Consider the following 14,399-nt stretch of genomic DNA (forward strand, 5'->3'; position numbering starts at 1 on the left):
ATGTGCATTGCAGAGGGTTGAGGGACTGGCTTCCCCCCTTCATTTCTCCAGCAGTAATGATGATACTTGCACATCAAAATAAAACAAGCTATTCTTTCACAGTGCAGCTGAAAAGCCTCCTCCATCTCCCCCCAGCAACTGCAGGAAGGGAGCTGGGCTCTTGTCAATGTGTTAGCCCAGAGTCTGCTGAGAGCTGTAAATGTCACGCCCTAACTGGCATGCCCTCCTGGTGAGGGAGGTGACTGTACTCCAGGTGGAATTCATTCTTCAGAGAGACCTGAGGATAAGACCACTGCCTGCCTTCCCAGGAAGTTTCTGCCAGAGACACTGCATGAGGCTGCAAATACATATTGAGGAGTTGTTGGGAGGTCCCCTGGCTCTCTTGCCTTGGCTGCTCTAGTCTGTGGCTCCAGATCCTCCTCCAGTGGGAAAACAGAGAGTTATGCTTCTGCCTAATTTCTATGAGACCAAAACTGAAAAAAGAGCTATTTTTTTTCACTTCCACATATGTTGCAATGTACTGGTGTAGGGCCATTGCATGGTGATGAAGTGGTTCTTTGACAGGATGAAGAAATTAGACACTTCATCACTTGTGTTTTGCTGCTCCATCCTCTTTGCCAGAGGTTGCTTTATAATGTAAACAACAGTAAAACCAGAAGATATGGAGGATCTGAGAAGGAAAGCCATAGGTAAAAAATTTCTTTTCCCTGGTTACAGGACATGGCTGGGATATAACATGGAGGGTGATGATACCTCATGGTCATCAGCACGTTTTGCTGCCATGCTGCATATCTTCTCATGCACAGTCACTTCCCTCCACAAGTGTGTGTGACACTCATGTACTCTCTAATTTCTTCCACAAAATGGATGACAACGTGCTCTCTACCTAGGTGGTTTTTTTTTTCTGAGATGCTTTTGATCCCTTATTATATGTAGGTTTCCTGCGTATTTGTGATTGATGAATACCATGTTCCTCCCAGGGACTGTTCTGATGTTGGTGGGTTTCCTTAGCTTTGCTTCACTTTTGCCAAGGAAAACGAAGGAGCAGGGTTTCCATACTGCAGTTAAATCCTCCTGGTATTCACTGAAGAAAAGCAGGTGGATGCTGGTGTCTTGTTAGGCCAGGATCTGTCTCTCCTACATTTCCTTTGAGGACAAGTGGTGGAAAGAGGCAGAAGATGGAGTGCTGCCCAGCAATCTTAATTTCTGCCTTGAACACAGCGATGAGACAATTTTCCTGGAGAAACTACTGGGCTGACGAATACCATGGAGTAGCCTGTTTGGGAATTTTACCATAACAAATAAGCCATTTTGTCCATGCCTGAACTTCTCAGATCTGCACTGTACATAGCTCTCCTGTTAGTAAGGCTGAAATCTGGATTCTCTATTTTTGCCTTTGCACTCCTACCTACACAGCTGTTAGCCATTACTCTGCATTTTGTTTGTCTATCTTTTAGCTGCAGGAAATTTTTTTTTTTACTTGATTTAATTTGATTGGGAGAAAGTAATTATGCAGAAACCACAATATCTCCGACTGTAAGCAGACTGTACAGAATATACCTGTTTAAGCAGAAAGGGATAAAACTTGGTTTTCTGCTACTTCTGTACAGGATATGACATTTCTGGCACTGTGCCTGCATTTTTGTGTGTATTTTTTCACCTAGGAAACTCCGTCTCTTCCCACCCAAGTTTACTGAAACTTCAGCATTTGTGTTGATGGAAATGGGGTTTTTTTTTGGCCAAAAAGAAATTCCAATAAAAATATTGTAGGTAAAGTTGTCAAAAATCCTTCTAGTTTACCATGTCCATCTTGTTCAAACTGTTTTATGACACATTTCAGTATGCTATATGGGAATGTATTGACTATGTAATTGCCTTACTCAAACTGAGTTTGTTTGATACATCTGAAGTATTCAGAGTACCTAATTCCTGTTTTCAGTACAAAGTTGAGAATCTAAGATCCTTTCAAAAACAGAACTTAGTTCTCTAAATCAGAAAAGAAATATATTCAAAAGCTGTGGTCTTCCTGTAGTTGAAAAGTTATAAAAGTTTGAAATTTCAGAAATGCCTAGGTATGCATGGCTCCCCATCCAAAGATATTTCAAAAGGTCTAATCTTCTGGAAAACAGTTTTTATTTGAAAATCCATCTTAAAATAAAGCCTAATTACTTCTGAAGGTCTTCTTGTGAAAGGTGAGTTAGAGCCTGCTCCTCCGTGTGATCACACAAATAGCTCTAAGTTGTTTGAGCTTTCCTTAAAAACGTCCAGCTGGCCTGAGCCAGGTGGCGTGGCACGGCACCACGGAGCACAGCGTCGCCACTCTGACGCTCCTGGCAAACCCAGCGGGACCCCGTCGCTCACGCAGAGCTCCATGTGGAAACTTACATCAGTGAGGCTGGGAGCGCTGGCAAGAATGCCGAGAGTTACATCGTTCCACTTCAGAAGCTCAGGGGAGATATTAAACATCCGCTCGATCAGCAGCGAAGTCCCCGCTCTAATTTGTGCTTGAAGGACGTCACAACCGATGGAGCTGAACTGCTGGAGAGCTGCACCTGAGAGAAGGATTTCTGCCTCAGGTTATCCCCGGTCCAGAGTCAGAAGAACTACCAATGGAGGGAGCCAAACTATGTTTCTCTTGGCAATATTTATTTTGCTGCTGTTCTTGCTGTGCTGCACTTTCTGCTTCCTTCATGGTAGGAGGAAGCCAGGCACGGAACAGCATGTACTCATAAACCTCCTACTCGATGGTCCTGCTTTAATTTCCCTGCTTGTTAACTGGTACGAGAAGGACGATGCTCTGCTTTCCACAATCAGAAGACATGGTAGAGCAGCTGTTCCCAGTAACAATAATGACACTATTGCTGAGACAAACATTTTCACGATGATGCATGGGAACACTAAATCCAAACAACATTGTTTAGCTAATGCATGCTTTCACTCCACTAAAGGGGAATGTCACATAACTGAAAGTAAATTGAAGAGATCAGAGTTTAGAAAATACGACAAAGTTGAAAACTTAAAGCTGCATTGCACAGTAACATCCTTTAGCAGAGAAATCATTGATCCAAAGTGGTGTGCGATGTGTATTTTATGGCAGTTTATTATGACTCAACTCTGGTCAGTCCAGTGAACAGAAACCGTTGTGAGTCAGGAACACTTTTTGCCAAGCACTTCAGTAAAACTGAGCATAGCGTATTGATACGTGCTGTGGGAAAGGAGATGTAGCATTGCAACATATCACAGATATGTCAGGCTGTAGGTATGGTTTCTGGTATTTTTCTTTAATCTGCCCTCCCAGTTGGGACTAATGAAACACTACTTTCAAGGCGTGTTGCATGCGCACTTGTGCAGAGAGTCCACACACGCTTGTTTAATAAGGCAATACTTTTATTTTTCTTATCAAGAGGAGAATTACTTGCCTTTAGTACCAATGCGATGCAACAGCTTAGGGGCAAATGGAAAGTTAAAGACGAATTGAGACCTGGAACATTCAATTCATAAAGTAATTGCTGAGCTTAGCGATATCTACCTTAATATTGCAACAGCCTTGCTGCTGGCACTCTTGAAATAACTGATACAGATTTGAAAGCTTCTTGGAGAGCCTTTTCCTTCTGGCGCTGTTGTGGAGAGGTTGCTAAGTTTAGATCACAGGAATGCAAAGTTACTCAATCAAACACAGAAGTCTGCAAAGTTCAGGCAATAGATGCAGACAAAAATGAAGTTTTGTTTCTAACTAGAGGATCACGGACAGCTTTCCCCCTTCCTCCTCCCTGTGGCTTTGCTGTAAGTTCTGGGCAATGGTGATTCTACCAGGTCTGATCAAAGCTAGAAACACCATTGGCAGTGGTTTGAAGGCTGCATCTAAACTCAGCCAGCAAAGAAGAAAAAAAGGGGAGGAGGAGCACGTTAGAAACTTGAAAACTATTTTTAGGTGTGCAGAGTAGGGAGCTGACAGCAATAGCAAAGTGCTTTCGTGATTACTCGGTTTCCATGTGAGAGGGTACAGTCTGTCAGCACATTGTTTGTTTTTACTGTCTGGACTTCTGCTTTTGAAAAGCTGACCCAGTTAATTTCAATGATACACTATACAGTAATCTTGCCTATTAAAATAAATGGAATCCAGCACTTTCAACAAAAGCCCCTGACGTTATGATCCTCCCATGTATTGTCAGAGTCCTGGGACATTGCAGCTCAGGAGTAACACAGATGGAGGAAGGTTTATAGAGTCTATGGCAGTGGTTTTATTTTGTATCCAAAGTGCAAACCTTTTCTTCCAAGGAACATTATATGATACTTTTAAAATTAGTAGGCCTGTTTGGCCATACAAATAATTGTGCAGGTGCTGTACGACTTTGTGACAGAGCCCTTAGGAGGGAAAACTGGAGTGTTGCAGAGGCTGTGTGCTAACTCAAAAAGCTAAATTAAAAACGTATGGAGCCTCGCTGCAGCATGTGGGTGGCTTTTAGGCAAGTGCAGAGTGTTGTTAAATGTTGAAATCAAATATAGGCATGGGGAAAACTGGTGTGTGAATGGAAAGACTGATCACATACTTGTCCTGTCGTTTAAATGTGTGGTAGGTTCCTCTGAAATTGAAAATCTGCCTGGTAACAAGCCAGCTTGTAGGGAAATACAAATCTGATCCTAAGTCTTCATCCTTTTCTAAAATCTGCAGGTTTGAAATGCTAAGTTTGCATTTACAATTTATTTACAATTGCCTTTGCACTGTCGTGTTGAAGCTGTGGACTCACTGTCTGCTCATTCACCCTAACGATGGGTCCCATAAAACCGGACAGTTGGTAACTTAAGTAGTGAATATTAACCTCAAAACACAGCTCTGTGGTGGAAGAAATCCCTGTTTTGTAGATCTGAAAACTGAGGTACAGATATTAAATATTTATTCAGCATCCTTTGAAAGGCTGTGTCATGGACAGGATTTGATCTTTGCTCTGGAAAACCTCAGTGCAGTACTTGATAATGACCTTTTTATCATCTTGTAGGTAAAATGCCAAAAATTCATGCAAAGCTCCTTCTTGGTTTGAAGAAAAACATACTAAGTAAACAGAAATGATTTAAGTTGCCTAACCTGAAACAACCCTGTAGCCCTGAGATTTTGCTGTGCATGACAAAGATTTGGTGGATTTTAAAACAGTTCCCAGTGTGTGACGATCTAGTCCTTACCTACTGTCTAGCTCACCATACGCAGAGTACTCTTTTTTACCAGTTAAAAAGAGGCAACAATGCTATTTCAAATCAGGAAAAATGCATTAAGTATACCAGCAGCTATCTTGCCACAAACAAAAAGTAACAACTATTTAGAATAGAATAAATTAGAATTTACATTTTACTGTCCATGTAAAATTTTCTCTCATTGTGCCCTTTTGCAAGAGCTGCATGCTTATGCTAGAACTTCTGGTGAGAGCAGAGCAATGATCAAATCCTGCAAAATCCTCTTTTCATTTCAACTGCTGTGAAAGTTGAAGGTGCAAGACACTAAGTCTTGGCTGCAGCAGGTTTTCAGAGACTTGTTGATATTGTGAAATAATTGACGCTAGTTAGTTTTTAGGATGAGGAAGGACCGTGAAGAGTTTCAGGATGCCATATCTGGTTATTTTAGTGTGCAGTTTATTGTTTCTTGTTACTATACTTTTGTCAAAATTTTTTCAAACTGACTGACATAAATCAAAATCTAGTAATTGATGTCACTGAGTTTAAAACATATCTGAGAGAAACCCTGAGACAGTAGATTTTTAATATATGGAAGGGACATTTGTTTTATTCTGGTCAGAATTTATTCTGGTACTCACTGAATTGGATGTTGGCCAAAACATCAGATATAATCAGCTCAAGAATAAAAAAATGCAGGTACCTTTGGTGAATTAATGCAGGAGAAATAAGCCTAAAGCTTCCTGAAGCAAGCTAAAAATGGTGATTCAGGTTCTGTAATGCTCCCTCCTCTCTCTCACCCCGCTGTGTAGCTCTTTTATCCATTCAATTTGGAATGGTCCTGCCTTGAACGCTTTTGCCAGTGACATCACCTTTTAATCTTCCTTCTGTTCATTTGCAGCTACTTTGGAGCTGCAGTTCGTTTTATGTCACTCCTCCAATATTTAGAATTTGTAGTTTCCTCAGATAATTGGCCATCCTGACAAGAAGAGTGACACAGTCAGCTGTCAGATACTTTTCATTCCTGACTTCCATGCCAAATCTAACATGTGGATATTGGGATAATAATGTGTTATCTTAATTAGGTGTATCTTCATGATGCATGCTTTTTAACAGATAGAGCACATGAAATTACTGCAATGCCTTGCCAGGGTATCTTTGAAATGAAGTTCTCTACTTAAGGGTTTTCTTCCTTCTTAAATAAATAAAGAGTAAACGAACAATTGCAGAGTCCAAGTCTGAATCCTAGCACTTCCTGTTAAACCTCACAAAATAGTGCAAGAAACATGTTTGGTCTGCTTTCTAAGGCTTGATGATGTGATAGGAAGGATGTTGTATGTAACATCAAAGAGTGGTGGTGTTATACCTCTGAAGCATGACTTCTGGAAGTCCAAGTGAAATAATGTATGTTCATTTTTCTCCTGAATATGGCTGTTTTTAATAGGCTTGGATTCTTATCAGAAATGTTCCAACGATTTCCTTCATTGTGTTTGCGTGTGCTTTTTTTTTGACTAGCCAAATTTCTCTCACACTTCCCAAAGCCCTGTTAAGTGACTCCCTGCTGGGTTTAGTTCAGAGTGGAGCCGAGCAAATTGCAAGCTGCCAAAACTGGCCAACAAACCACTGGTGATGAGCAAACATTTGTGCTCTTTCAGCTTATGGTGAATGTTGCTGGTTTTTTTAATTCCAGGCCGTGATGTTCAAGTAAAAAACGGTGAAGTCTGGACTATGGACAGTCCTGAACAGTGTTTTGGACCTGAGCATACAGAGTCTGGCAAAGGATCAGGGTGGATCATAACTTTCACACTTGATGTATATATTCATGTTAGGATTAAAGTCTTGAGATATTCCTGGCCCAGTGATCATCCTTGAAATTGGCTTCTTGGAGCTGTACATGATGATCTCAGAGCAAAATTTAGATCTGTGTATTTATATCTCATGTAAAACGATTACAGACCTATTCGTGAAAGACCATAAAATGTGAACCTTTAGAGCGCCCTGCAGAACAAAGTGTGTAATGCACCAAAGGTAATTCATAAGGCATGACTAGATTAATTTCTTCTCCATGTCCTCTGCTGTAGTGAATATATTATAAGCGTGTTGTGTTTTCCGCCCTTTCCTCCTCCAAATGTAGCCTGAGGGGAATAGATCTTGCCTGTTGTAGCATGCCTATACTGTTCTTCTTAGTGTGTTCTCATGATTGTCCTCAAACCCAAGTCAGTTAATTGTTTATGTGACGTGTCCATATGCTGGTATGCACATGGCAAGATGCCTAGGGCAAGCCACTGACTTTCCCAGGAGGGAAGATGTGAGCTCAGGGCAAAGCACTTCCTCAGTAGAGTGTTCTCAGCATTTAGCTCTGCTGCAGTATTGTGCTCTCCTCAGTAGCCTGAAAGAGATTTTATGAAAATCAAAGCTGGTCAGATACTAAATTGAGATAAACAAAGTTTCAATAGTTATGAAGGATACTGAATTCCTCATTTGTCCTGTGAGTGGGATATGTTTTAAAGGTGGGAGCAGGTGACGGACTTCTAGTATTCCTGGCTGTGCCAGTGATTTTCTTCAGAACTGTTTTTTTTCCACAAGTTCTTTTCACTCTCAGGTTTTCACCTGTAAAAGGATGATGCCTATATCCCAGCCATAACCATTTTTACTTAAAAATCCCATTAAGAATCTCATATGAGAGACCAAGGCCATGTCTGTGTTAACAAAATATAGATTTCAAGACTGAATCTACCGAGTGAAACAGCTGACTGTTTCAGGAGAAAGGGGACTTCTCTGCAATGCTAACCAACTCATGGGAGGCAGAGGTGATAGAATAGTTTCCTTCAAAAGTGTCTTCCAGATACGAACTGAAATGTGGAGGCAGATGCTCCTCAAGTATCTTGGTTTTAAGTTGAAGAAAAGGTGGACAATATAGAAGACCTGAAATGTGTGAAACTGCAGACAGTTTAATATAAGATATTGGATACTAGTTTAATGTGACACCTTCATGTGCTCAATGGTATTTCATAAGTTTACTATTTTCTTTGCGCTCTTTACAGTTTTGATCCAGCTTCATGAAATGCAGGACAAAGAAGTACAGAATAGTAAAAGGGAGACTGTTTGGAAAGAAAATAATAGAATGGCAAATAGCCTGCTGGTCAGGGCAGCCAGCGGGAACAGGGAGACCTAGTTGTACGGATCCCTGTTTATTCAGCATGGAGACCCTCCAACAGGAGAAATTAAGACATGCCATACATGGCCACTAATGTGCTTGTTATGAAGGAGAGTGTGGAGAAAGGGCTTCATAGATTTCATAGATTTCTAGGTTGGAAAAGACCTTAGAGATCATCCAGTCCAACCGTCCCTAATCCCCATTAAACCATATCCCTAAGTAGTTCATCCACCCTATTCTTAAACACATCCAGGGATGGGGACTCAACCACCTCCCTGGGCAGCCTATTCCAGTGGCTGACAACCCTTTCAGAGAAGAAATACTTTCTAACATCCAACCTGAACCTCTCCTAACTAAGCTTATACCCATTTCCTCTTGTTCTATCACCCATCACTAATGTAAAGAGCCCTTCCCCTACCTCCCCACCATCCCTTCTCAAGTATTTATAGGCCGTAATCAGGTCTCCCCTCAGCCTCCTCTTCTCAGGCTAAACAGCCCCAACTCCCTTAACCGCTCCCCATAAGTTTTATTTTCCAGCCCCTTGACCAGTTTAGTCGCCCTTCTTTGGACTCGCTCCAGGAGCTCAATATCTCTCTTAAAGCGAGGGGCCCAAAACTGGACACAATATTCCAGGTGCGGCCTCACCAGTGCCGAGTACAGCTTGAACCCAGTTCTTCCATATCCTTTTCCTAGGGAGGACACTAAACACGAGCTTTTGGAGCGTGCAGGCATGTCATCTTAGTGTAAGTCCTCTGCTGTGAAGCGCTAATCCCACCTTGAAGCAGACTAATGTTTCCCAGGAGACATTACGTTAAAACTAGTAAACTCCTGTAGCAAGTTTTGGTTTGAACAAATTAGTATTTTCTAATACAGAAATATTTATCTGAAAAATTCCCATCTTAAGCTTTGTGTTCCAGTCACAAAAGCCATTTTGTACCTCATTTGTATTTCTCTGATGGCCTAATGAAGGTTGTGTGTCTGCTCTTCTCTGGGTCCCTCAAGCACATCATTTAGCAGTGCGTTGCACATCTTGGTACTACTGTAGTAGCTCCTAATTGTAATCACAGGCCAGGGCTAGCATGATATTAAGTATGTTGCAAACCAAAAAACTTTGTAGTGGTCCCCAAGGTATTTGTTATCTAAATATATAAGTTAAAAAGCTGGAAGTGGATAATGTGAATGGAGGGTTTGTGTGTAAGCAAGGAAACACTAAGGTATAAATGATGATTTGAAATATATTGCTTGTCAAAGCTTTTTATATGTGGTGCAGAGGGAGGAAAGGTTTGAAATGATGTAATAATTGATAATGACTAAGTCAGCAGGAATATTAAATGCCTTAGTGAACTGTAGAGTGCACTACTATGACAGAAGGTTTCACCGAACATTTAAAATATGACGAATTTTTGGTAGATCTTGTGTTTTAATGTAGATGTTGCTTAAGAAGGATGTAGGAAGAAACAACAGCCTATCTACTTATATTCAGATAATTGTATTTGGTATTGTCCTGCTGGGTGTAAACTCGACAGTGCATGAGCTGTTCCTGCCAAGCGGGTTGATCCAGGTCAAGAAGAACACGTAGGATAGCTGACGTTTTATAATCTAATTAGCCAAACCTAAACCAGAAAACACCCGTGTGATGCTGCTATTGCTGATGGAAATATAGGAAGGCGAAATATGTGGTCAGCCCACAAATACCCTATCGATTGTTTATCTGATGGCAAAGCAGTGTGCTTGCTTTTTAAAATTTGCCCCTCATAATGAACATAGTCGTCTTCTCTCCCTCTTCTGCACCTTGTTTTTTTGTTAACTTTAGGTTAGAGCTGTGCATGCTGCTGGAGAATGAGCACATCTTTGAACCAGAGACAAACAATGAGTCTTCTTCCTCTTCTCATCATCTTTCCTATGAGAAGGTAACGTCTTTTCTTTCAGCTCTTTCCTTGTTTAATCAGCATTTATATTAGGTGATTTAGGATGAGCTCTCTGTGAAGTACGAGATAATGTAATATATGGGATTGAGATAAAGAAGTGGTCAGGTACAGCTGTCATAAACTATAATGCCACTCAGGGTCTGAAAGTTGTGCAAGACTGCTGGCAAAGAATTTCCTTGCTCAGATACATCTTCTCTTTCTCAACTTCTCCATGGATAGCAGAATTATTATAATATTTAATTCTGTATGGGATAACACCTCTCTGAATGATGAGTGTTTGTAAAAGCTTTCAAACTTGAAAAGCATGTAGCATTCTTCCCTTTGATAGATGACTAATGGATTTTTAGGAATAGTAAACATTAAGTGTGGTAGAAGAAAATCATGTGTTACCAAGGCAAGACTACTAATGGAGGTTTGAGCAATTTATAGAGACACAACTGGAAAGTCATCATATATTACTGAAGCTTGCTCTGCACATGGAAATCTGGCTGGCAAAACAATGTTGAGAAGGAGCAGTGCAATTATATATGGGATGAAGTGCCAGGATACAAAGAAGTATTCTGTGGAAGAGGGCTGAAGCTCAGCTAATGGCTGATGCCAGTTTAGTTGTGATTTTCCTGCATTATGCTGTCATGTAATCACCACTTAGTGTGTGAATTTTCACAGCATGAAAAACCTCACCCCTAAGCTTATATATCTTGCATTGCCTTGATAGAGATACAGTTACGTTAAAGGAAAAAAAAATTGTAAGTAAAGAGTGTTTTATTTTAAATTGCTACTTCAAGCCTTATTGGCAAAAGAATTTATAAGGTTTGGACAAGATCTGCCAGTGTAGCTCTCCTAGAAAACTTTCTCATAAGAGTCAAACTGGGAAGCTTTTGAACCTTGGGTTCTAATGAGCAGTGCAGAAGGAAACAGAAATGAATTCTTGCCTGTTCCAGATAACAGTGGAGAAGCTGCCCAATCTGTCGCGCCTAACCATGCTGCTGAATCGCTACACTACAGATCCCCGGTATCAGCAACTCTTCATCAATCTGGTAAGACTGAAGCCAACTTTAAAAACAAACATTTCCTCCATGAACAATGTGTTTGTTATATTTTCTCATTTGTTTATGATGGCTGTGTCAGCCGCACTGATTTACATAAACACTGCCAATCCTGGGACGTTACATTCTCAACAAAAGTAGCTGAGTACAAACAGCATTCCGAAGTTTTAATTCATATTGTATAAACATAACAGATGTTGATAAAATGAGCCAAAAAGAAAATACAACAAAAGAGACCATTTCAAGGGGGCTTTTGATTAAAATACATTCCAGATTGACAAAATGATACAATGTTAATGGAATAGATCATTTAAATGTCATTATTTGGCTCTTGTAGTCCTATAAAGCAAATATAAAGCAACGCTTTTGAGATTTTAGGCTCCATTACGGTACAGTGCCTATACATCAACTTATAAATAAAGCTATATTTCTTTCCCCTTTCCTTTTTTTTATTTAATCCCTGCTATGACATTGCCACATTTATTTCCTAAATACTGTACTAAAATACTGGGTCCAAAAGCAATAATGTGTTTGGTATACTGAACAAGGCCTAAAATAAATACATTATAAACAAAATAAATGTGGTTTCTGCCTCAGTGAACTTCCAGTCTACAGTATTGAAACTGAGTTGGGGAGATACTGGGAAATCCAGATGAGAGACCCTAATTCAGATTGGCTTTATTTAAAAAGATATAAAATCTGCTCCTGTTTACTTATGTGGAAAGAAGATGGGACTGAGTTTGAGATCCATCTGGTCTGAATTCCTTGCTTTGAGAAAAGTTAGAAGGATTGAAAAGTCATAAACCCCACAATGCTCCTAATATCCATTATTTAGTTGGTTTAAGAGTTTCCTTGGAATAGATGGGGAAACTGAGGTGGAGCGAGGACACCTGGCTTTCCAAAGTTCAAGAGGAGGTCATACATTGGACTAGAAGCCAGCTCAGCTGAGATGCAGTCCAGTGCTCGTGTCACTGGGCCACACAACTTTTTTGTTATAGGAAACCAATTCCACTCAGTCAGGTTTCATATTGCTACTTAACTTTTTAGTACCTGATGTGATCCCTGAAGCACAAAGTTTAGTATCCTTTCCAACAACTTGCTATCATCATTCATGAAAGCTCTGTTTCTGATATCCACAGAAATATTCTTTGTGAAGTTCTTGGGCTTAATGATTTCCTGTGGCAGTGAGTTCCACAGCAAAATTATATGTGGTTTAGAAAAAGGAAACTTCTTTACCTTTATTTTTTTTCCTCCTTATGCCTTTGAACATCTCATCAGTCCTGTAAATGAAAGAAGGAGAAGAGATGTGTCCCTTTATACTGTGCATTTATTTATTTTATCATGTCTTTATTTCATTTCTCCTCTGCCTGAGAAAGCATATGCTTGGGAAGCATAATATACCTTCCTTGACAGAAACTGGCCGAGTCAAAAGAAGACGACTTTAGAATTATCTGAAAAGTAAAAATTTAGTGAACACCTATGTAAGCTATAAAGACCAGCATGGTTAACATAAAATGGTCTTTAACTCTGGTCCTATCAAGAAACAGTCATAGGCCTCATAGTTTTCAGTGACAAGAGTCTAGTACTTGTAGACCCTCTTCTCAGAGACTTACGATCGTTTTCTTTGTCCTCTTCCTCACAGACTCTTTCTATGTGAACTGACTTTTATAAGCATTTACTGCAAAATACTACAGGATGTCATAAATGGTTGTGTAATGAGATAGCAGCTATAAAAAAACTTAAGACTTAATAAATATTGGGGTCACTGACTATTTCCAAGTAAGAATTCAGACCATATCAATGGAGCTCAACTTTGCTTTTCTAGCCTGTGAGATTTGGGTACATTCCAGTCATAATAGTTTATTTAGAGTGAGCCTGATAGTTTACCAAAAAAAAGAAAGTGTTTTTTTACTATGGTATTTCCTGATGTTTTAGGTATAATTGGAGATGGGGAACTGAGAGAGAAGAACTCATGTTCTTATTGGCTCCTGTCCCTCAAGTCTGATACCTCTCTCCCCTCGACCTCCTTCCTCTGCCTCTCCTTCCCACCCCTGTGGCAAGGGATGCACTCATGCTTTTGTGTTCTCCCTGTGTCTTCCCTCTTTGCCTTACAGGAGCCATACATAAATAAATCGGCAATGTCAGTCCAAGCTCATTTCTCGCTGCAACGCACCTATGTCATCTTTCGCACCCTGGGGCTGCGCCATCTCACCGTTGTTGACCCGCAGAACCGAGTGGTTGGGGTGATCACCAGGAAGGATCTGATGCCTTTCCCACTGGAGGAGAGGCTCAGGCTCCAGCTGGCTCCACAGAGCCCTGATGCAGGTGAGCAGCCCCTGGATTCAAGGCCATGGATGCGTTCTTAGGCTCAGTCGCTTCTTTTTGAGCCCAAGTCCTTCTTCAGGAAAAAATAATCAGAGCTTTTCCACTTGATCCCTCTGGAGAAGAGATGCTTAAAAGGTGTTGTATCTAGACATGTGGGATTGTAGCCCAGAGCTATGTCTCTTCAGCTGTTTGGTGATTGCAAAATTCATCGATTTAAATGCTTGTGAGACAAAATAAGAATTCATGTGTTTATGGAAGATGTACGTAAAATCAGATGAGAAGGACGGAAGTCAAGAATGCTTTTGTCACACTGTGTGTATGCCTCCCAATGAAAAAATGTCATAACCATCAGTAGCAGTTATGTTGGCAAAGTGTTTCAGTGAGGACTACATCTTCAGCCTCTGAATATCTGCCTGTTAAAATGGAGAATGTTTCCACATCAGTGTTTTTATGTTGAAATACGTATGTTTAACTGTGAGGAAATACTGCCTTGAGAGAGGTGGGCAACTGAAAAGAACAAGGGATTGGCCTTTCTTATTGACCTATGCGTATTAGAAATCGAAAGGGAGAATTGTATGGAAGAGAAAGACATTGACCATGGGCTCCTGCCGAATTCCCATCACACTTCTCGGTGGGAGAAACTTGACATGCTTTTCTGTTGTGTACATTTCTTTCAATTTCTGCAGCTCCTAGACTAGGCTCTCTTTCTCTCCTTCCACCTGATATGACAGCATTTTCAGTTAAGTTCATGAGCAGTGAGGTATGGGGCAAATTCTAATA

The 14,399-nt window shown here is 40.5% G+C and overlaps 1 protein-coding gene across 1 annotated transcript in view; it reads left to right on the forward strand.

Moving 5' to 3' along the window:
* The window catches only part of LOC147529018 (chloride channel protein C-like), an 84,959-nt gene extending 71,299 nt beyond the window's left edge, over positions 1–13,660 (forward strand). Inside the window, exons 14-16 of the mRNA XM_086608432.1 lie at positions 10,134–10,230; positions 11,190–11,285; positions 13,409–13,660. Of these exons, the coding sequence (XP_086464558.1) occupies positions 10,134–10,230; positions 11,190–11,285; positions 13,409–13,660 (445 nt within the window). The remainder of the gene's footprint in view (positions 1–10,133; positions 10,231–11,189; positions 11,286–13,408) is intronic.
* The last annotated feature ends 739 nt before the right edge of the window (positions 13,661–14,399 follow it).

Source organism: Tauraco erythrolophus, chromosome 3, assembly GCF_009769465.1.
Source record: "Tauraco erythrolophus isolate bTauEry1 chromosome 3, bTauEry1.pri, whole genome shotgun sequence".
Taxonomy (NCBI): Eukaryota; Metazoa; Chordata; class Aves; order Musophagiformes; family Musophagidae; genus Tauraco; species Tauraco erythrolophus.